The following is a 25,325-nucleotide window of genomic DNA, read 5'->3' as shown; positions in this document are numbered from 1 at the left end:
CTAAGTGTCTAAACAGCGTGTGTATTTTTCATGGCGACTAAACTAGTAGTTATTAAAAAATCACATTCACCACGATTTCATAAACTGTAAGCTTTTTGTGATTTTCAAATAAGAAAAATAACGTTTAACGGGACACGAATTATAAGCGTTTGTAACTAAAATAAAGTGTAATACAGTCAAAAAATACCAAATTAAAAACGTTCCCAATCAAACACCGGACAAAACAGAGACATTTATTTTAATAAACTACGAATCGCGTTATAACGCCCATCAGAATCAATGTCATTATGGAGAAGAAGTTGCGATTTGCGAGCCCTGGCGCCGCGGCCCCTGTACACGAGTCTAAGTGTCTAAAAAGCTCATTATAGTTTCTCGCCTGTGTATTGGCCGCGATGCTGGATGGCTCAGTTAAACCAATAGCTGTGTTCAGGAACAGCAAGTCGTTCCTGCCATCGAAGGGGGAATATATCTTCAAGTTAACCAGCTGTGCGCTCGGTGGTGTGTTGTAGCCAAAGTAGAAGTCAAGTGTGTCTAATAAAGTGTTAAGGCTGTTGGTTAGGGCGTCGTTTCTAGAATAAAAAAAAAGTTTTGTTAATTTTTTTTAAGAGATACTTTCGAATTCGATATTTGATTTGAAAAAAACATATGAATGTATTGGATTAAGTCGGCGAGAAATTAAGATAGAATACACATTTTATTTCAGTTGACATCGAAACTCTAACTGGATAACATGTAATTTAATTTTATAAACTTATTTTTTTTTTTTTTTTAGTGTTTACCAACACTAATAAAAAAAGGGAGGTAATTATTTTAAAATTTAATCTAATATATGTATTATAATATTAGAATATTACTAGGTGAGAAATAATAAACAGGTTAAGATATTACATTCATTTTTCTTGAGGTCTCCAGGATCCAATAAGCTTTTTCTGATATTTTTACGAGACTATAAAAGCAGGGTACGGTGAAGCCCATCACGCACATATAACTTAAGGTTATGTGCGTTTTTTAACATATATTTTTTTAAATACTTTGCTTCATCGGTGAAGGGAAACATAATGTTCTCAGAGTCCACCAATCCGCACTGGGCCAGCGTGGTGGAATACTACTGCCTTCTCAATGTGGGAGGAGACCACATGAGAAGATACTACGACAATACATACAGTAATGTCCACACGGCACATACTCGTACTTCGTTTCTAACACAATCGGTAGACAGGTTAATTAAACCGTGTTATTACTGATACAGGTTTGAATTTTGTACAAACTTACCTTCGGGCAAGGACCTCGGAGTCCACGACGAAAGCTAGAAGGCAGTTCGGGTCGATCTCTACCCCGGCGACGAGATCAAGGAGAGTGTTGTTACGACAGAGTACACGCACCGAGCTAGTCGTGATATTAGCTGAGGCGAGGTGTTCTGAAATGAGACAAAATTCGCTGATAATATTTGATAGAAGCTAGAGTTTTGACGGCCGATTGGCGCAGTTTGCAGCGACCCTGCTTTCTGAGCCCAAGGCCGTGGGTTCGATTCCCACAACTGGAAAATGTTTGTGTTAGAGCATGAATGTTTTTCAGTGTCTGGGTGTTTATATGTATATTCTAAGTATTTATGTATATTATTCATAAAAATATTCATCAGTCAACTTAGTACTCATAACACAAGCTAGGCTTACTTTGGAGCTAGGTGCTGATGTGTGTATTGTCGTAGTATATTTAAAAAAAAAAGAGTATAGAAGCAGGCGTTACTTTGCGGAATTCCTTAATATAACATGAGAATTAAGCTTAATTTGCTATACTCCGCGAAAAGCAGTAGAATCTGTATTTATAATTTCTTCGATCCTTATACGCCACATCCAACAGATCTTCGGATCGCATCTTGAAGGTACATAATGTAGTTGTTTAATAAACGCGGATGAAGAACGCGGGGAAAAGCTGGTAGAAAAATAAAACTCTTACGGTCAATATTCTGCACTTCTAAAAAGGCGACGTCATTGGCTGGGTCCGCAAGACAGCGGATCGTACCGTTGTTCCCGTAGAACATGTTTGTTGAGTTGTAGGCGCACGTGACTGGAAATATAAATCTGATATGTATATCTTATATACAATATGTTCAACGGTAACGGAATGATTACATAAGGAATCACCCTGAAAAAATGTCAAAAGAAGCATATCTATTTTTCCATACAAACTAATTCAAAACATATTAATTGTGTACTTATGACAGATATTCACGATACCCTAAAATAATTTAGGAAGAAAATTGTATGTAAATTAAATATTAATAATTTTAATTATAAATGTTCATTTAATATTGCTATGCAATCTATTTTAATAGCTTAATTCATATTTATATTATTACTAGCTGTTGCCCGCGACGTCGCCTGCGCTTGATTTTGTTTTTTGGTGTGGCGTTCAATTTAGTTGTAGCTCAAAAAGAAATTAAAGTATTCAGTATCCTATATCAATTCTAACACTTCCAAGAATATGTGTACAAAGTTTCATGAGGATCGGTTAAGTAGTTTTTGCGTGAAAGCGTAACAAACAAACTTACATTGACATTTATAATATTATTAGGGATTTTTAATAATCTTTAGTTGAATATTTATTTAAGTTTTTTAATTGTGACCGGAGATAACAACAATAATGCTGTGTATACACCTATAATTGATTATTGTAAAGGCACAAGACAGAATTTGTAATTCTAACACACATTTTTTTTTATGAATGCAGTTACAATTGTTGCTGGTGCGGCTATGAATAAATAAATAAATAAAAGACCAACACGTGCTTACCTACGCTACGCGACGCATAGGTACCTAATAAAGTGGACTTTGCCGATCATTATCTCACGTTAGTGATAACTGAAACCAACGGCTTGAAAAAGCTAAACTTGTTGGGTGCTGAAAATTACTGAATGGAAAACTCAATGCCTAGCAAATTGTTTCAAAACCCGGAAATGGAATTTAGAACCTCATTTTCCGTAGCTGAACAGGCTTAATCATAAATCACCCTGGCAGTTAATTCTATTTATCAGCCTCACCATATCAACCCATTAGGCACTCTCCCATAATGAGAAGATTCTCATTGGGGGAGGAGAACCGTGCTCTTTACCGTGGTGTACTACGACCTAATCCCTTTTAGGTCGTAGTACACTACGCTGATCCAGTGTGGAGTGGTGGACTCCACACGCCTTTGAGAAACACACACCCATTTCAATTATAATTATTAAGGCTGGTACCGATTTCTCTCAGAAAAAACTATAGCAGTGTTTTACTCAAAAATTAGGTTTCATAGATAAGTCTCATACAGTAATTCAGAAAATGTTGTACCTCTAAAGCATCGGATGTAATATTCCGGTTTTCATTGACACGTTGTCTAAAGCTGAAAAGTTTGTTTGTTTGTTTCCTTGAACGCGGTGATTTCAGAACTACTGGTGCGATTTGAAAATTTCTTTCAGTATTGGGCAACCCATTTATCGAGGAAGGCTATATTACCATCCCGCTATTAGACTAATAGGAGCAATGCACTAATGAAGAATGTTTCAAAATTCGGATTGTTCCTTCTTAGAGCTAACGCTGCGTGCGCTGCGTAAACGGTTAGAGTTCCGATAAAATCATGTATCACGAAGTTGTTCCCCTGTTGAAAAGTTCGAAAAAAAGTTTATGAATGATAATTCTACTTACAACTTTCACCCGCGACTGCCACACTGGGTCTGCACACAGTACACAAGTTCGTAGCGTTGAAGGACTGCAAAAAAAAAAAACATGTTATTTCCGAACGAAATAAAAAAAGAGTAGATAGTATTAGAGGCTTGTGACAGAGCTCGTCCGAGGAAGTACAACCGCCGAGCGTATTTCTGCCACAAACCATTGCTCTGTTTCGTAGGGTGATAACGTATAACACAATACTGACCACAGAGAAACAGTTTCTCTGTGGTGTACAATAAAAGTGAAAAAAAGAATGAATACCATTCTTTTTTTCATTCATCTACATCACCGGCTTTCGATAGTCGTAAATCTCGCGATCTTTGCTGTCAAACGACACTTTTTCCTAGAAAATGCAAAAGTTACCTTACCTAGCAAACATCGCAAGATTTACGCCTGCAGGCTGTCGTTAGAAACGTAATCACCATGAAGGCGGTGTGAAAGTTTGGTTGCCCGTGTTGCATGGATGCCAAGCGAAGTATTGCTCTGATTATTTTCATCATTATATGACCGGACCACAAGGCACAGGTCTCCTCAGAATGAGAAAGGTTTGGACACTACCTTAGACGCGCTAGAAACTCCTAATAGTCACTGCATCCCTGGTACCTAAGACGGAACCTTTGACGTCACAACTCAATGTAAACTGTAGGCAGATGATGAATAATCATCATCATTACCGGTCCACTACAGGGCACGGTTCTCCTCTCCGAACGAGAAGGGTTTTGAGCATAACGCACTAGAAACTCCTAACAGTCACTGCATCCCTGGTACCTAAGTAAGAACCGCTGACGTCACAACTCAATGTGAACTGTAGGCAGATGATGAAAAATTATCATCATCAACCATTACCGATCCACTACAGCGCACGGGTCTCTCAGAATAAGGGTTTTGATCATAACGCGCTAGAAACTCCTAACAGTCTCTGCATCCCTGGTACTTAAGTAGTACCCGTTGACATCACAACGCTATGTAAACCGTATATAGGTGATGAATAATCGTTATCATCAACCGTTTCCGGTCAGCTACAGGACACGAGTCTACTCTCAGAATGAGAAGGATATCAGCCGTAGTCAAGTGCGGATTAGTAGACCTCAAGATGTTTCCTTTTAAATTCCTTAAATTAAAAGCGTACATAACGTCGAAAAGTTAGAGGTGTGTGCTAGGAATAGAACTCGGTCACCGGAAATTTTGAAAATGACACTCACACTATCGGCAATTGCATGCGAGTTGGCCAAGGCGCCGGGTGCGCACGCGCTGTCGAACAACTCGCCGACGGCTCGCGCGTAGTCGCACTCCGAGGGACTGATCACGCCGCGCTCGTGTGCCGTGCGCACAAACGCCATGTACGCTGTATAAAAAGGTAAACTTCAGACTGAAGAGCTGATTATAACACTTGTGACATTGTACTGTTTTACAGATGATACATAACTAATTTTTAAGATTAACTTATACGCAGATGAAGTCGCGAGGGACCGCTGGTTACTATCAATTAAATCGATTAAAGATTTCAAAATAATGACAGTGTATAGTCAGTACATATTTGAAAATTTAATGTATGTTCATAAAAACATCTCGTAAGTTTAAGAAATAATGTGACTGCAATAATTTAAACATTAGAAGTAAGAATAAACTTACAGTGCAATAAGGTTAAACAAAATTCATAATTATTTTAAGGGAAATTGCATATCTACAATAAACTATCTATTGAAATCTGGAAGATGTCTTTTAAAAAGTTCAAAGTTTGTATTAAGCGTAAGCTAATAGAAAAGTCATATTATAGTTAAAAGGTCTACGTAATCGATAAAAAAGTTTGGGTGTGAATTAACCATCGTAGCATTAGTTATATGGTTATCGCCATCATCTCACTACCTTGTACTTCTAATGTACGATGTACTTGAATAAAGATATTTTTGACTTTGACTTGGACTTTAATATTAGAGAATGTACTCACAAATGCCGCCGAACTCTGGGAAGCAGGCGCGCTTGCCGCGAAGGTTTTCGAAGCGCGTGATGTTTCCACTCTCAACAGAGCTGGCCTTGACCAAGGCTGCCACGCGGGAGAATGAGTTCGGGTTACTGTGGGAGTTCTCTACCAGCTTCACGGATGACAGCTTGTAGTGTCTGCAACAAGAGTTTCCTATCTAACACCCAAAAAATTCGGGTAGACTCGGTGGAACGTCGTCGTCGCCAGAAGAATCGTCGGCTACGAGTCGCATCATCATCAGCATCAAATCAACCCATTAACGGGCACGGGTAGCAGAAATAATTATAATGAAAAAATTGGTTGTCTGTAAAGTCGGCTTACTGACGATAGTTGAACGTGACAACGTCGTAAGAAAATACTGATGGAATGGTTGCATTTTTCAAAAGAATATTTTAATTTTATTTGTTTGATAGATATTATCGTTGCTATAAACAATTGACACCACATTCACTTTTCACTGCACTTCATCCTTGCCGAAAACATGTAAATGTATTATTGTATAGAAGCTGTCCACGCGGACGCATCGCTCACTCAAGTAGGAGAGAGGCAGATGTCGAACGCGGAGGCCGACTGTGCCTCTTTGTCGCTCGTTCCGCGCTCTCGCTTGCACTTCAAGCCTTGAATAGAACGCCTCAGAGCGAGGTAACGCCGCATACGTCATGTTTTTTCGTGCGTGCAGCCCGCTCCAATGAATTATAAGACGTTGTCACGTCAACAAATCACCCACTGCCTGGACAGATCGCCATAGTTGGTGGGTGTATCAACCTGAGGCGTAGGTGATAAGCCTCATGTGCTTTTAATAACACCGGCAACCTCGCCTTCATAGCGTAACAGCAAGGCCCGGCAGCATTGCTGCTTAGCGGCAGTAATGAATAAAATGAATTAATACACCAATGCCTAGACAGGTAGCCGGAAATGGCGGGTGTGTACTCCAATCTGAGGCGTTGGTGTGCCTGTAATTACACCGACAACCACGCCCTTCAGACCGGAACAGTAATATCACAGTAACACACTATCGCTTTTATAATATTAGTTAGCATACAGCACTGCATTAACATTCGCGATTATTAATTCTCATCATATCAACCCATTCATTACCGGCCCACTACAGGTCACGGGTCTCCTCCTACAATGAGGAGGGGTTAATGCCGTAGTCCGCCACGCTGTCCCAGTGCGCATTGGTGGACTTCACACACCTTTGAGAACATTATGAAGAAACTCCCAGTAATGCTGGTTTCTTCACGATATTTTCCTTCACCGTTTAAGCAAGTTATATTTTTATTGCTTAAAACGCACACAACTTAGAAAAGTTCTAGCATTGCTGCTTAGCGGCAGTAATGAATAAATACACTCCCTGCCTAGACAGGTAGCCGGAGATGGCGGGTGTGTACTCCAATCTGAGGCGTTGGTGTGTCTGTAATTACACTGGCAACTACGCCCTTCAGACCGGAACAGTAAAGTTGCTTGGCAGCAGCATTGCTGCTTAGCGGCAGTAATAAATCCATACACTCCCTGCCTAGACAGGTAGCCGGAGATGGCGGGTGTGTACTCCAATCTGCGGCCCGGGTGTGCCTGAAAATACACTAGCAACGACAATACGCCTGTCAGACCGGAACGCAGCAATGCTAGTGTAGTGTTGCTGCTTAGCGGCAGCAATGCTTCTCAGCGGCAGAAATAAGTATAATGTATAAAATCACTCACTGCCTGGACAGATAGCCATAGTTGGCGGGTGTAGCCATGAAATCTGCAGCGTTGTCCCGTATGTCCGCGAGGCACTCGAAAGTGGTGGCTCGCTGTTGGCAGGAGATGTAGGGCTCGATGCCCATCGTGAAAGCAGCGTTGCGAACCCACGTGCACTTGGCGTGCTCCTGAGGGGATATGGTGCACCAGCGGTGGATCGGCATGCACGACGTGGACGCGTCGATTGTGGTGAAATTGCGGACTGGGAATTAACGAAAATCAATAAGCAATAATCAATCATCATTAATCAATAAAATCAATAACCAATAAAATCAATAACAATTTTTTTTTTTTTTTTAATTCAATTAGTACGGGTAACACCAATTACACTAATTAAATACATAGCAGATTAAAATGAGAACAAAAAAAAAAAGAAAATACAAAAATAAAACCAGAAACAAAAACATAATTACAACAATTCAATCAATTTTACAATAGTTTTACTTAATAGTGATTAAACTATCTTCTCAAAAAATCAAAAAAAATTGTTAAGCCAAAAAAACATTGGTGCTGTTACATTTCTCAGTGTACTAAATAATCCATTGCTTGGTACTGTTTTTACGCGTCACAAAATTATTATAAAACATAATTATTTCTTTTTTTATTGAAGTTATACTTCTTTAGGCGCGACTAGGGAGTAACTCAGATTCTTTTCTGACGGAAGTAACGCTTTTTAAAAGTAATAATTTGAATTGATCGTAAGTACATGTCATATACTCCACGCTTCTTGATTTATACGCCAGCTTGGCAAATGTCATAATCAATTAGGATTATTTATTTCCAATATTTTACAAAAGGATCAATTGTGTAATAGCGAAGTGAATAAAAATTCAACAGTTTAAAAAAAAAAATTAAATTGCAAAGTTTTTTGAATATCTCAAAATACTTTAAATAATTCAATTTTTTTTAAGGATGCTTGTCTTGTTTTTAGATAGCCTATAGCCTTTCTCAATAAATGGACTATGTATCACAAAAATATTTTTTTCAATTCTAACCTGAGATTAGTGCGACCAAACAAACAAACACCCAAACTCTTCAGCGTTATAATGTTAGTATAGTTACAATTTTATGTTCGAACAGTTACCACCAACAATACTTACTCCCTTGTGTGTATTCCAGAGGAGTGGGCAAGCCTTCCTGGAAGGCCACGCGTGCATTGCTCCCTCCCACAATAGCGTTGTACAGGACAGACTGCCAGGTGTTACCACCGGGGTTGATGCCGTTGGGCCACCAACTTTGAAGGCTGGCTTGGAGGGTGGCTGCTTGTGAACTGTCAAAACATAGAAAAAAAGCGGTGATAGTGGGTACAAAAACTGATGATAGCCAGGGCGTGCGTAGAAGGTATGCACAGGGTATTCAGATGATATAAGATGAAGAAAATCTTCAGTACGAGTTATAAATATTTTAGGGTAGGCTTTTAATAACTCTTACAAAGTCTATCCTTAAGTTTTATATAACTCGTACTCTCTGCACCTCTGTGCACGCCACTGCTGATAGCCCAGTGGGTATAAAAAAATGTCTGAGCCGTCACGGGACGCCTGGCAGATGTGAAACATCGGAATTTTTTTTCTGTAAGTTATTGTAGATATTGAATAATGAAAAGAAAAGATTACAAACTTGTTCACGAATAAAAAAAAAAATACAACCACTCCTTTCTGTAAGTCGGTTAATAATGACTGTTTTATTACAAAATTAATATTCCTTTTTATTGTTACATACAAAGATGCAATCACATAGCGTGGCGGAGCGTCGCCACGCCAATAATTAGGTTTACCCTCCGCCTATAGATGTTTCACATCAAAAGCGGTGATAGCCAAGTGGGTATAAAATAGTTGATAGCCTAATGGGTGTAAATAGCGATCATAGCCAAGTGGGTATATAAAGCTAAAAGGTAGATGAGGATCACGTCAATAGCCTTCAACGGTCTACTGTTGGACTGAAGGTTTAGCCCGTAATCCGGCTACTTCAAAAAGCTCTAACACCACTTAAAAAAAAAATAAGGTGCCTTTTAATTCTTGCTTACAAAACTACGACTTACGCAGTTGCAACTATAACACTCCATGGTTGCTTCACCAGGGAGCAGGGTGCAGTAGCTGAAGCCAACACCTCCGCAGTCAGAACACTTAGAGTGTTGTCTTCGCACAGCAAAGCGTACGATGTGGCCAATTCGGGGCTGCGGATCTAAGGACATAATCATATTATACAAAGTGTTATAGAATTACGAAATACTGTTGAAGGGTAGTTGAAGGCAGGAGTCACTTGATTTTACTTTTGTATGTGTAAGGCTGTAACTGATTTCTTTCAGTAAAAACTATGGCAGTGGTTTACACAAAAACTAATAGCGTTTCGGTTTCACAGATAGCTTTCAGAGACAGTAAATAATTTATCTCTAAAGCCTCTGAAGTATTATTTCGGTTTTTATTTTCACGTTGTATGAAAAGCGGTGGATAGCATAGTGACTAGGACTTCGGCCTCCCTTTCAAGAGGACCTATTTCGCTTTAGCGGCCTGCACCCGCCTTTTTAATTTTTTTTATGTATATTCGGGTATAGCTCCGCTTACAAATTTCACGAGTAAGTTAACCCAAAAACACTCCTGTCCTGTGTCTAGACGTCTTTGTTGTTGTCGTTAACAAAGGCAACAATGAATAAAAAAACTCGCATTGAAGAATTTGCGGACTTGTTGCCAAGCGACATACGTGACAGCAGTGTTGTTAACTCAAACATACTCCTACGACGGAATCTGTCTGTTATAGTTGTTGACACTGGCAACAATAAATAAAATAACTCACACTGAAGAAATCACGGACGTGTTGCAAAGCGGCATACGCGACAGCAGTGTTATTAGCTCAAAGATACTCCTGCGACGAGATCTGTCTGTTGTTGTTGACACATGCAACAATGAATAAAATAACTCACATTGAAGAACTTGCGGACGTGTTGCCAAGCGACATACGCGACAGCAGTGATGTTAACTCAAAGATACTTCTGCGAAGGGATGTGTTTGTTGTTGTTGTTGACGCAGGCAATCATGAATAAAATAACTCACATTGAAGAACTCGCGGACATGTTGCCAAGCGACATACGCGACAGCAGTGTCACTGTTGTTTGCGCGAAGACACTCCAGCGACTGGATGTGTCTGTTGTTGTTGTTGACTCCGGAAACAGAGATGCCCATGTCGATGGTGTATCGTGAGCAAGTGGCATTCTCACCGCAGAGGGAGCAGAGTGATGGGAAACGGCGCTCTGTGGGTAATAGTGTTAGTATATTAAAATTGGTGCCTAGGCGCATTGGCTAAAAAGAAATTAAACATATCTGGCATTGAAGTATAAATTTAATCATTTTAATTTTACTAACAAGTCGCGGTCACGGTGGAGGTTACCTTTTTTGAGAACAAAGTTTGGAGGTAGATTTTACCTGTTTGCTGGACCATTCCTCTATACAAAGGTTAACAGAATACTAAAAATTGTAAAAATGTCACGATATAAATGTAAAAAAAACACTTAATAAATGGTTAATTGAATCAAGCTACGGAGAAACAGAAAAAATGGTCACAATTTAGAATAAATATAACATACAATAAACACACAGAGAGACACACGGATGCACACACAAACACAATCATAGACACACATCAACACAATCATACACACGCACACACACACGCACGCACGCACACGCTAAAGAACACTTTTTGCCCTTATTGCTCCAGAATAAGGCCAGTTGACAGAATTCCTCAACAGAATTTGTATATTAAGTTTTTTTTTGTTTTATCATTAAGTTACCTTTATTTATCTTTATTGTATTCTACCTGGAAGGAAGTGATTTCCACGACACAGGGAATCCTAGTTTAGAAATCACAGACTCTATCTGTATTCTTTGTCTTACTTTTTTTAAACACTAACTAGAAGAAACTACATAATTTATGGATAACTATGACACAAATGATTTCATTCATTGACATTAAACATTATAAAAGACATGATATTATAAAATTTCTATGATTACGTTGACATTGCCTGTATACATTTAAGTTACCTTTTGATTCTTGCTCAACGAGAATGTCATATTTATTTTTCTGGTTGTCCTTTATTTTTCGCATACTGTATATTAGAATATGAAGGAATGTTATAGTCTAATAAAACCCTATGGAAGCTCATCCAAAAAAGTCCAAAAGTCTTATTCAATACGAAGATGTGACAAACTAAAACTTACTAAATATAATAATCTGTATGGTAAAAGACGATTGCTATACGTTATACCTTACTTAATTAACCAGCTTCCTGAAGAGCTTAGGGAAGTTATAACGAAGAAAAATATTAAGTACAAACTTAAACAACATTATATAGATCTTATAACAAACAAATATGTTTAATGACTTGACTTCTTATGTTATCAAATATTCAAAATTTAATAAGCTTAAACTTGGACATTGATGTTAATTTTTTTTTTTTAATTTAATTTAATTCTTAATTTAATATGGATTTTAATTTTAATTCTATTTATATTTTTAACATTATTAATTAGTAAAATATTTTTAGACATTTATTTTATAATGCAGTTATATATAAAATGTAATTAATTTTGAAATTATTTGTAAACGTTGTGAAAACCTGTAATAAGCTGAACATTCACTTAGCTCGCAACGTAAAAACTTGGACAAGAAAAAATGTATTAGCGGTTGGTTTTCCTAAATAAATAAATGACAAAATAATATATTTAATGACAAAATATGAGAAAAGATTAAAAACATCCTGTACATGTATAGTGAAGGAATATGAACGCACTTCGTTCCTACCTATACTGAGTTATATAAATTATGGAACGTAAACAAAAGGTTTTTACATTTATCATTGTTGACCTACCCGCATTCTAAATGGTAATGTGAATAAGTAAAGTTTTTGTAGCATTAATTGTGAATGTTAATATATTAATCTATTAGACTAACAAAGCAAACATTTGTCAACGGCTAGGTGTACGGAAAAATTCTTTTGAGTTTATGCTTACACCTTTAAATTAAGACCTATGATGTATATTATGTGTAATGAGTTAATAAATAAATAAATAAAATAAATTTTCAGCGAATAAATTTCATTTCATTTCAAATATGTATGTATGAATGAATTAGCTAATACACTTTTTTTTACACCAAAGGAAAGAGATATACATTATCGCTACATAGGTATTTCTTCACGGCAACCAAACCAATAATAATAATACATATAAAAAATAATAAACTAATATATATTATAACATACGACACATACTTAAATATGAGTAAGAATAAATCACCTACTGTTTATTCATGTATTGTTTTAACAGTATTTGATTATTGACTCACTAAGATCAGCATCGAGTGTATCGTTGGCGCTCCAAGGTCCAGGGCGGCAGGCATTTCCGAAGAATTGGGCGAGGGTTTCCACCTCCATCTCCTCAGCAGTTTTACCAGTGGTCGTGGCATCAGCGCAGCGGTCAGTGCGAGCAGCCTGTGAGCAAACAAAAGTACTGTCTTAACAATTTTTTATTGTAAAGTCAACATCTCCTGAGGATAAAGTCAAAGTCAAAGTCAAAAAGATCTTTATTAAAGTAAGTGTGCCCATAGGTGGCACTTTTGATGCGTACATAAGTATTACACGGTAGAGAGATGATGGCGATAACCACATTCGTAAACTTAAAACTAAAGCTACGAGGGTTCCAAACGCGTCCTGGTCTAAGAAGAAGCCCACAACAAACTTAGCCGGGTGTTTTTTTTTTGTTATCACCATCTCACAATGTCATTTTAAATTATTAGAAGAGCAACCTGGTTAGAGCAATAATTTACACCCAAGCTTTTTTATCGTTTACGTAGTCCTTTATACTATAATAGGACTTTTTCTTTTTAATAGGATAAATAAATACATACCACCACAATCATACCATGTAGCCCTAAAATAAGAGTAGCTTGTGTTATGGGTACTAAGATGCCTGATGAATATTTTTATGAATAATATATATAAGTACTTATAATATACATTTAATATCTCCTAAGGATGCTTCGCTAAGAGGGTACATTGTCGAAGATCTGTTTGGTGTGGATTATGAAGATTGAAAAAATTACACCATACAGATTCTCCTGCTTTCCGCGGAGTATAGCAAATTAAGCTTTATTTTCATAATATACCATAGAATTCCGCAAAGTAACGCCTGCTTCTATCCAATGTTCATAAGAACAGGGCTTAATTGGTTGCAAGTTCAACTACAGATCATGGTTCGGGCCAAATATTTTTGTCTTTTTTGTTGTTAAAGATGATTTGTTGTTTCCAGTACCTACCATCCTGGAGTGATCAGATTGGCGGTGTCGAACCCTCATATCATCACGTTAAGCCGTCGGTCCCGATTATTGTCACTTGTGATCATAGTCGGGACCGACGTGGTGGGTCTATGCATTAAGAGACGGAAGGGATGTGCCCATCGTTGGGACGTTATACATGGTTATAGTTGCCAAAAGGCAGGTAAACTAACGCTTAGAAGGTTGGAGAGTTTTTAGCCGGTAGGAGTCCGGCACTATTCAGACGGATGTTCATGAGGATTTTCCCCACCTTATTATTAAAAAAAGAAAACCAAAAAAAAAGGGAAAAAGGGATGAAAATGACTGATGAAATGAATGATAATGAAACTTACCGCTTTTTCCAAGGTTTTCAGGACGCGTGGAGACCAGCGCTGTTCAGTCTGATCGAAGCCAGGATGGCAGTATCTTCCTCCTCGCAGACCTGCCAGCCCCCCGATATGAGTCGCTGGAACTACTGCCACAGCTTCGAAAGCGAATGGCTCTGAAATGACCACGTTTTCTCATCTAGATGTCTACCTCAAGGAATCCCTAATGTGGGTCCAATTCCAAATCTACAAGACAAGCTTTGTTCTGGTGGAAGACCAAAGACATGACGTCATTGGATAGAAGCAGGCGTTACTTTGCGGAAATCTATGATATATTATGAAAATTAAGCTTAATATGCTATACTTAGCGAAAAGTAGGAGAATCTGTCAGCATCCTCAGGATATGTTGACTTTATAATGAATAATTGTTAAGTATAAATAATAAATAAGTAAGTTTACAATTATTCATTGTAAAGTTCGGTTGATGACGTTGATGAAGTTGATGCTCCGGTTTCAGAGCGAAGTGGGTACATTGCCGAAGACCGGTTTGGTGTTGGTTGGATTGAAGAAATTATAAATTACACCACACAGATTCTCCTGCTTTTCGCGGAGTATAGCAAATAAAGCTTAATTTTCATAATGACATGACGCCAAGCAAATTAGCGGCCCGGTATGATGCGTCGTAGAAACCGATTAGGGGCACGAGTTTGGCTTCTTGGCAGCAAGAATGACTGAGACGGCTATATCAGGACGCTTATCACGAAAGAAGGAAATAAAGAGAGACCCTTACCAGTCCTACTCACGTCCCTGATGGTCGCTATTACTCGATTGTCATTTGGCTGCTGGTGAGAAAGAAGAACTATCTCCTCCTCGGAGAATACTCCGATATCCGCTTGTCCGCGCGCCAGGCTCAAAGCACAGTCGAGTCTAAAAGAAGAAGTTAAGATAACCAACAATATTCATGCACTCGTGAGTTTTTGGACAGTTTATGAGTGTTTGTCGGACTATTTGGGTAAGTTTACCATGTTTTACTGAACGACCAACTCTTGATATGCACTCGTAAGTACCATATATCCTACCCATCTTGCTATCGAATAAAATCCAGAGCATTACAAAAGGGAAATAAAACATCTGGACTCGATACGGGGTCCCACCGTCCGATTTTTTTAAGAAACCACAAGACCCCGGTTCCGGTCTAGGTGATTTTTCCCCCCTTTTTAGCTCGGTTATGGTATTTTCTTGATGTACCAACCAATATACTAGTCATGACCGGTATTTTGGTTTTTTCGACCGGTAATTGTCGAAAGGAGGTCCAATTTTGAATACTTTTTAAGTGAGCAATATACGTTTATTGAATTTATAAATCTGTTTTATATTTTTACTAGACTGATTTTATCTTCTTACAGAAGAATATTTAGTACTAGCGTACCCAGCCCGCTTCGCCGGGCTAGAATTTGCTTTATTTTATTTAAACAATAAACTTACATCATTAAATTTTTAATTTATGTCTCATAATATATTAAATCATTTATTTCTTTCCGTATTAATTATCTTCTATTCTCTTCTCGAGCGGGTGAAGATCATTATCTACACCAATGTACACCCAACAATAGAATATCATCATAGTAAATAAAAGCTATATTTGACAGTTTGACAGTTCAAAAATAGGAGTGCTCCGATCGTCACCAAACTTTACAGGATTACTCGCCAGGTCAATCCGGAGATTCCCTGCAAGTTTCATTGAAATCGGCCCAGCCGTTTCGGAGCCTATACGGAACATACCCACGCACTTTCTCTTTTATATGTATAGAAAAAATAATTAATTTTAAATGACATAAAAGGGATGGTTGCATGATAGGGGATATAGTTAACGTGCTTAAGCACGGTAACATGGAATAGAAGTTTATTTCCGTTTATTATTACACATATATTATTTGGATATTATTTCCACTTGTGCGCCAGTGCTCTCAGAGAGTGCTCTGAGAGTTGTTGCAGTGTGCCAGTCTGAAGGGCGTGATTGCTGGTGTAATTACATGAGGCTTAAAACCAGGTTGATAGACACACGGATGACGGATGCAAGAATGCATGCCATGCGAAGTGTCGCTCTGTTGATAGGCGATGGTACCTAATAAGGCGCGCACTGGGTTTCTTACCAGGGTATGCATAATCAGGAAAATAGTATAAAACGGCAAAAATTCTCTAACACCAGTTATACATAAATTTTATGTTACGCAGTGCTGTTTCGGATGTATGAAGTGCACGCCAACCTTTTTTTTTTTGTTTTTTTTGTTTTTTTTCTTGCTGGGAAATGCTTTTACGCATCCCTCTCGCAAATGATGCAGGAGATCTTCCAGCCTCATTTACGGAAGTGCACGCCAACCTTTTTTTTTTTTTTTTTTTCGTGGGGAAATCCTCATGGATACCACTACACCACGGGGAGGCGCAGTGGTTATGCCGGACTCTTACCGACTAAAACCCCACGGTGTTCCAACTCATCGCCTGGTAACTGGGTCATGGGAACGCTTTCGCACACAACCACAACCCAGTCAGCGGTGCCTACTGAGGCAGGCACTTCCCTGTAACAACTTCAGATACTGCTGAACACCACCGAAGGCAAACCAGGAACACGGGGTATGCCTTTCAACTCGAGGACCAAACTCCGACGGGCGACAGAATCCCCGTATCTATCACCCGGAGGTCCTTCTCAAGGGGGCAGACGTCGGTTGTGCGCCAACTGTCTACGCCCGACTCTTCTGCGGCGGAGCGGATTAGAGTCTACATCGTCCTCTCTCAACCGCTCGGCCAACTCCTTCTGCACCATCACATCCTCACAGAAGGAGACCACTGCTTCCCACGACCTGTCACTTCCTACCATGGCCCTAACCACGGCTGGTAGAGAAAGGTCCTGCCCAACCGTAGCTACGAGTGCCTTGCGTGACTCCGCCCATTTGGGGCAGTCAGCCAATGTATGCTGTGCTGTATCTGTGGCACAGCCACACTCATGACACACCTCAGTAGGCTCTCTACCAGCCACCTTGAACAAGTACCTTCCGAAGCAACCGTGCCCTGAAAGGACCTGTGCAAGATGGAAAGTGAGTGTTCCGTGCTTCCTTTTCACCCACTGCTGGAGAACAGGCCGGATGGCCTCAATAGTTCGTTGGCCCGCGCTGGGTGCCTCAAGCCTTCCTTGCCACTGGCGGAATAGCTCTGCCTGTGCTGTTCGCCGCCACATTGCGATCCTTTCTAATGAAGGGTGTTCCCCTCGTATCCGGACAGCTACTCTACGCTGGTATACGTATGCCAGAACTTCAGCATCTAGGTCCCATGGAGGTGTCCCGGCCATTGCGCAGGCTGCCTCGCAGGAGATGGTGCGATACGCTCTCGCTTCCCTAGCTGCCATAACCCGCTGCGGCCTCCGCAGCAGAGCTCGATTACGGGCAGTCAGGGAGTCTACCCAGATGGGCGCCCCATACAAGGCCATTGACCGCACTACCCCTGTATAAAGGCGACGACAGCCAGCGTTTGGCCCACTCGTATTAGGGAGAAGTCGGCATAGCGCCCCAGCGGCTCTTATTACCTTGGGGGCAAGGCACTGGAAGTGAAGTGCACGCCAACCTAACCTAACCCAACCATATATCATCAATGGGATTCAGCTTAATTATTTAAATAAAATCAAACTATAAAATGGACTGACCTGGATTCAACCAGCCTGCAAACTGCGGGACTGCCATTTCTTTCGATATTCTGACACAGACCAGTGTTTGATGATGGGATGCAAACTCCAACTGAAAAAAAATAAGATTATATCATCAAAAAATACCTAATTGTTTAGTTATAATCGACTTTCATAGTCATCATTGCCAGTCGATTACAGCAAAGGCCTTATAAAGAATATAGAGCTTTGAGCCCACCACGCTGCTCGCAAGTTAGTTGGTGGTCGGAAAAGAACACCTAATTGTTTAGTTAGAATCGACTTTCATATACATCATTGCCAATCGATTACAGCAAAGGCCTCATAAAGAATATAGAGTTTTGAGCCCACCACGCTGCTCGCAAGTTAGTTGGTGGACTGACAAAAATACGTAATTGTTTAGTTATAATCGACTTTCATAGTCATCATTGCCAGTCGATTACAGCAAAGGCCTCATAAAGAATATAGAGCTTTGAGCCCACCACGCTGCTCGCAAGTTAGTTGGTGGTCGGAAAAGAACACCTAATTGTTTAGTTAGAATCGACTTTCATAGTCATCATTGCCAGTCGATTACAGCAAAGGCCTCATAAAGAATATAGAGCTTTGAGCCCGCCACGCTGCTCGCACGTGAGTTTGTGGACTGACAAGAATTAATAATTATTTAGTTATAATCGACTTTCATAGCTCAAAGAGTCGCGAAGCTAAAGTGGCAATGGGCGGGCATATAGCTCGAAGAACCGATGGACGTTGGGGTTCTGGAATGGCAACCTCGCACCGGTAAACAAAAAAGATCACTTTTGGTGATAAGGCCGCCTTTGCACCGTAGCACTAAGTCCTATTACTGTTTTCGTTGTGTTTTTTCCTATTGTGTTCTGCTGCAATAAAGTTTTTCTATTCTATTCTATTTCAGTTTCTAGCGACCCTGCTTTTTGAGTCCAAGGCCGTGGGTTCGATTCCCACAGCTAGAAAATTTTTGTGTGATGAGCATGAATGTTTTTCAGTGTTTAGGTGTTTATGTGTATATTTCAAGTTTTTATAAGTTATGTATCTATATATATATAATGAAAATGGTCTTCGTTTGAGGCTCAATCACGCCTAAACCACTGATCGTATCGACATGAAACTACCACCATTCGACGCGAAATTTTTCCTTGATGGTTTATGGCTATCTATTTTTTGAATTCCAACATTCCTTCATTTTTTTATTGCTGTTTTACTTTAATGAACATTTATCCCGCTAATAAAAACAAAAGATAAGCATTTTCTCTTGATTCTTTTGTTTTCATGGATTTCAACAGAGTGAAATTAAAACGGATTAAACGGATTATGGTTTTTTACATTCAGCTAAGAATCTACTCACGGTAGTGGAGAACGGCTGGACCAATTGAGCTTTTTTTTATCTTCAGAATTGTCAGGAGAAAGTTTTGTATGTAAGAAAATTTTAAAAAAGCCCGATAAAAAGTTAAAAATTTCGATGATAATCGAAGAATTCCCATCTATATAGTCACTCACCACTAAATCTCGGGAACCATAAGACTTACAAACGTGAAACTTGGTAGGAATATTACTTTTGCTATGTAGAGGTCAGCTATGAATAGATTTTAAGAAATTCATTCCCCAAAGGGGATTGCGGGGGCGTTAACAATGAACAATTCCCGTTTTTAAACTATAGCTTCTATAGACTTTAAATTTGGTAGGAATCTTCTGTAAGAGGTGTAGAAATAGGCTATGAACGAATTTTACGATAGCTCACCCCACAGGGGGTTGCGGGGGTGGGTATTAACAATTAATATTTTTATTCCAGCTAAAGCTCCTACAAGCTCCAAATTTTGTAGGAATTTTCTATAAGTGATGTAAAAATGATTTATGAACAAATTTTACGATATCCCACCCCAAAGAAGATTGCGGGGGCGTTAACAATGAAAATTTTCAATTTCCAAGCGATAGCTCCTATAGACTCCAAATTTAGTGAGAGTGTTCTATATGTAATATAAAAATGATCTTCGAGCGGATTTTACAATGAATCACCTCCAATAAGGTTCGCGGGGGTGGGTGTTAACAATAAAAAATTTCAATTTCGAAATATAGCTTCTAAAAATTCTAAATATGGTAGGAATCTTTTACTATTCACATAAAGAACATCTCAAAATGGATTTCAATAAAGTCTACTTCCGACAGGAATTGCGGGGGTGGGTGTTAAAATCTAAAATTTTTATTTCTAACCTGTAACTTCTACAGACTCCAAATTTGGTGGGGATCTTCGTGTATGTAGGGATATACGTGTATTTCCTTACAACAATCGTCTTTTTGGCAGCGGAGAAAAAGTCATTGAGAGGTTTCAAAAACTTAACTTTACATGTAGCTATCCAATCAACGGACTAAGAATTTTACATTCATTTTGCAGACTACATAACCGACGAATTCTTTTATTGCGGGATCGCGGAAATGTAACAGATTAAAATGAATGCATTTTCCAAGCACATGAGATGTGGAAAAGAAATTTAGTTACTTATTCCAATAGAATTCATAAAAAACGTGCACAATTAATTTTCTATAAAAAATTGATGTCAGGGAGAAAATTTTAGTTAACAGAAAATTCGGCGCACTTGAACCTAGACAGATTTCAACTTCACATATGAGACTTGCAATGACTTTAACTTAAACTTTCAATACTCATTTCAAATTTTTTTCTTCATGTCAATTATTATTATTTTTTGGAAGAAAGGCACGGAAATGTTATAATGATTGCACATTGAAAGTTACAATGAATATTAGTGAGAAAAATCACCTGGATGAAAGATACAGGCTAAATCGATGGAATTTGGAATTTGAGTAAGTCTAAACAATATCGATGCTTACAGTTCTATCCGCGGGGCCTATTTATGTTCATACAAAAATAAAAAAAAAGGAGAATAATGAAAATATGAAAAAATAAATAAAAATGAAACATAAAATGTAATTTATTTCCTTTTTCAATTCGCCTAGCGAAGCGGGCCGGAAACGGCTATTATTCATAAAAATATTCATCAGTCATCTCAGTACCCATAACACAAGCTACGCTTACTTTGGGGCTAGATGCGTGCGTTGTCGTAGTATATAAAAAAATACATATATATATATGTCTAAAAATACATATATAAATACATATCTATCACGTAATATTTCTTTTTATTAAGTTGTTGTTTTTGCCACGCCAACACTCGTTTTTCTCGCACGTCTGAAGTTTGGTTGATGAAAAACACTTTAGCCAGCGTTTTATAAGCTATTTTTGGTTGTGCATTAAAGAGAAAATAAAACTAATTTTAGAAACTAAATATATTCAATCCAATCTAAACATTCGCGGTAGGTACATTAAAGACGTGAGCAAAATCTATTTGTAACTTGTAAACCGGATATGACATTAGGAAATAAGTTTATATAAGTATATACTATGTATACTCATGAGTCATAAGGCCCACCCTGAATCAGTCTGGCTTATCAAGTATCGACGCTATAATAACTGATAGCAACAACGGTTCAGGTATAACGTCCAATCTAGTAAAGAGTGATAAATATTTTTATTGTTTTTGAAGTTATACTTCTTTTGGCGCGTCACGAAAAACCGACATTCTGAAGTTAGCTGTAAGGTTTGACAGTGTACACTTTCAATTGTCAAAGTCTACGGGCGTATTCGGGTGATGCAATTTTTTCAATTGTACATAAATCTCAAATTTTAATGTTGGTTGTCCGATAATGAGTCTAATAATATTCCAAATTTAATTATGTTTATTATGTCCATTTCTTTAATTATAAAAGTCAAAGTCAAAGTCAAAAATATCTTTATTCAAGTAGGCCCATAAGTGGCACTTTTGATGCGTAAGAATTACACGGTAGTGAGATGATGGCGATAACCACATTCGTAAACTTAAAACTAAAGCTACGAGGGTTCCAAACGCGTCCTGGTCTAAGAAGAAGCCCACAACAAACTTAGCCGGGTGTTTTTTTTTTCTTTGTATGTGTTTTATTACATAGATAAAAATATTTTTTTGTGATATTTAAATAAACTTTATTTGACTATCTGATATTGCGCTATTATAAAACTAAATATATAGTAAGGCGAAAGATGAAATTGTTGAAAAGCTTTTAGTTTTATCTAGTTACGCCAAAGACGTTACACGCACGTTTTTTTTTTTTTTTTTTTACTATTCACATCGAGAGTACATGAGTAATTTTGAAAAACTGCCCTATGATGTTCGGAAGTATTTAAAATATCTAAATGTTTACGCCAAGCTTAAATATAATTCCAATTAGTAAACACATAATAATAAAAAGAAATGTAAAAAAAAAATATTTTAAAAATATCTAAACTAAAGGTTCTGTTGATTTCAATTGCAAATGATACTTAGAGAAATTATTTCCCGCGAAAACGCTCACCGGGTGTCATGGCCGCACTTGTGACGTTATCAGCAAATTAGAGCTTTAGAAAGAAAATAGCTAAAAGTGTTACCAAAAATAATTAGCAATTGATTGTTTAATCACAAATACACGCAGAGATTTTCGGAATTCAAGTGGTACAAAACGGTATGTTAATATGATTTTTTAGTTTTTGTTGTTTTAGCGGCAACAGAAAACAGCAAATTGTTTTTTTTTTTCCGCAACCTTAAGATTTGGACCAACATATTATTGTGTCTTTTAATTGTCAAAAGTTGTACATGGACTAAAAAGTTTGTACGTGGACTAAGGAATTGCTAGTAGGTTACTATTGAAATTATGTTTTCTTATTTTTTGTAGGACAAGCCGATATCTTTATGAATCAAGGAGGTCATGTCGTCATGATTCTTAGTACGTTATCAGTGTTTATCGTTTTAATATTACATCATAAGAATAAATGACTCGAATTCCGCGATGAGTGGTTTGCGCTGTGGTCTCATAAATTTTTATTATTAGATATTACTAGCGTAATCTAGCCCGCTTCGCCGGGCTAGATTTTGCCTTATTTTATTTAAACAATAAACTTACATCATTAAATTTTTAATTTAAGTCTCATAATATATTAAATCATTCATTTCTCTCCGTATTCATTCTCTTCTATTCTCTTCTCGAGCGGGTGAAGATCATTATCTACACCCATGTACAACAATAGAATATCATCATAGTAAATACAAGCTGTATTTGACAGTTCAAAAGTAGGAGTGCTGCGATCGTCACCGTTTACAGGATTACTCGCCAGGTCAATCCGGAGATTCTCTGAAAGTTTAATTGAAATCGGTCCAGCCGTTTCGGAGCCTATACGGAACATACCCACACACTTTCTCTTTTATATATCTAGATGATGGGTTTGGATACTTTGAAACAAAGGCATCGAAGGGCATGTCTCTTACAATACTTCTTACTCCTTAACAATTTTTTTTTTTTTTTTTTTAAATCTTTATTTAAAGAGCTTTGTCGTCAATGCGACTATGCCGCTCTGTTAAAGCCACTAATAATATTTAGCTTACCGCGACATTATATAAATCAATTAAGTTTTTTGGTAATTTAGATGATATGTTTCCTAAAACTATATTTATACCGCCAATAGATTGGTATATACAATTTGTATTAAAAATGGAACGTCTCATGGACTCATTCCGAACACATTCCATCAAAATATGGAATACGTCTTCCACCACACCACATTCTGTGCAGTTGGGTGTTGGAGCCTTACCCATTAAATAGGCAAATTTATTTAATGGAATGTGTCCGGACAGGTTGACAATCGAGAAGCACTTCGCAAATTCTCGTTAGCTGTGCGAGCGCCTGGTAAAACGGTACGAACTTGGGGAAGATTACCACTATTTTCACTCGATTCTCGATGTTCGACTCGATGCTCCAACTTCTCTCTTCTCTCTCTTCTTGTTTCTTAATAATATGGTTGCTCAGCACCAACAAATTGATATCTATATTAATAATAAAACTGTAACTGAAATTTTGAAAATTTTGACTGGGAGATGCTTTATAATCGATACTGAGTCCAAAACAAATTTTTATTTTATTTTTGGTCTGTCTGTCTAACTGTCTCTCTGTCCGGGCATCACGCGAAAACTACTGAACGGAATTAAATAAAATTTGGTATAATGGTAGCTGTTATTTCGGGTCAACATATAGAATAGCTTTCAACCCAAATAATATATATTGGATAGAAGCAGGCTTTACTTTGCGGAAATCCATGATATATTATCAAAATTAAGCTTAATTTGCTATACTTTCCAAATTTTCACGATTCTCCTGCTTTTCGCAGAGTATAGCAAATTAAGCTTAATTTTGATAATATACCAAATAATATAGATAAACAATAAGTTACCTCCTGGAAACGGGATAAAATTTTTTATCAATTTTACTTCGTGAAAATTTGGAAAGTATAGCAAATTAAGCTTAATTTTGATAATATACCAAATAATATAGATAAACAATAAGTTACCTCCTGGAAACGGGATGAAAAGTTTTATCAATTTTACTTCATAGCTCCGTTAAATTTGAACCTAACTATTTGATTTTAATAATTCTTTTTTTATTTGAAATCATATATGTACTATCAAACATGTAGTGTAAAATTTTAATGAACATCTGATAAATATTGTCGGAGATAAAGGACATAACTCTTCACAAATAACACCAAGTAATATGGGACAACGATCGAATGCATGCGTACCATACTACTTAATATTATAAATGCGAAAGTTTGTGAGTATGGATGTATGGATGGATGTATGTTTGTATATATCAACTAAAATAATAGTATGTAATAGCTAGCTAGGATGATTATGATGTTAGCATCATATCTCTTCTAGCTTCTCGATTAACTCATACGCAGACGAAGTCGCGAGGGTCCGCTAGTATTTAATATAAGTTTAGCTAAGTTCCTAAGATATTCAGGCAAATTAACTAATATTTCCGTAATGTACATCTGTATCTGACTTAGTATACGTTTTGGCTAGCTGTAAGTATACTAAGATATAAATAAATAAATAAATGAATAACGCCAGCCCAGTGCGGATTTGTGGACTCCACACGGTCTTGAGAAAATTATCGAGAACTCTCAGGCATGCTGTATTCCTCACGATGTTTTCCTTCACCGTAAAATCAACTGATATTTAAATTGCTTAAAACACACATAAAAGTTAGAGGTGCGTTCTGGGATTCCTAAAAATGTTTTTTTTTTCTTTATAGCCGCAACATAAATACATCATCTGTAAAAATTTCAACTGTCTGACTATCACGGTTATTGAGATAAAGTCTGGTGACAGACTGACAGACAGACAGCGTAGTCTTTGTAATAGGCTTTCGTTTTACATACACAAACGAAGTCGCGGGCAGCAGCTAGTCATATTTAAACGGCAAACGTAATTTTGCATCATTCAATTATTAATCTGACAGTAAGTTTAAGATAGCAGTTGATTACGTAACACCTAACTCACCATTTTGGGCGTAGCTCGAACCGATTAATAGAACGGCAAAAAAAACTCCTCTGTAACCCATTTCAGCACTATTAAATACACTTTTAACACTAAACGGGACTGAAATTCCGAAAACCACACCCTAACCGGGTCGCAGTTTTG

The 25,325-nt window shown here is 37.8% G+C and overlaps 1 protein-coding gene across 1 annotated transcript; it reads right to left on the bottom strand.

Annotated features, from left to right (window-relative positions):
• Positions 1-220: 220 nt before the first annotated feature.
• On the bottom strand, positions 221-25,325 carry LOC120635388 (transferrin-like). The gene is made up of 15 exons (XM_039906395.1): positions 25,185-25,325; positions 17,755-17,845; positions 14,851-14,987; positions 14,088-14,236; positions 12,769-12,913; positions 10,476-10,672; positions 9,467-9,609; positions 8,529-8,698; positions 7,390-7,630; positions 5,656-5,825; positions 4,910-5,052; positions 3,684-3,747; positions 1,957-2,067; positions 1,273-1,417; positions 221-569 (listed from the first exon to the last, which is right to left on the bottom strand). The coding sequence occupies exons 1-15, from the start codon at positions 25,243-25,245 to the stop codon at positions 239-241; spliced, it is 2,298 nt and encodes a 765-aa protein (XP_039762329.1). The 5' UTR covers positions 25,246-25,325; the 3' UTR covers positions 221-238.

This window comes from Pararge aegeria, chromosome 26 (assembly GCF_905163445.1).
Source record: "Pararge aegeria chromosome 26, ilParAegt1.1, whole genome shotgun sequence".
Lineage (NCBI taxonomy): Eukaryota > Metazoa > Arthropoda > Insecta > Lepidoptera > Nymphalidae > Pararge > Pararge aegeria.
The sequence above is the reverse complement of the archived record's forward strand: the minus strand, read 5'-3'. Positions and strand labels throughout refer to the sequence as shown.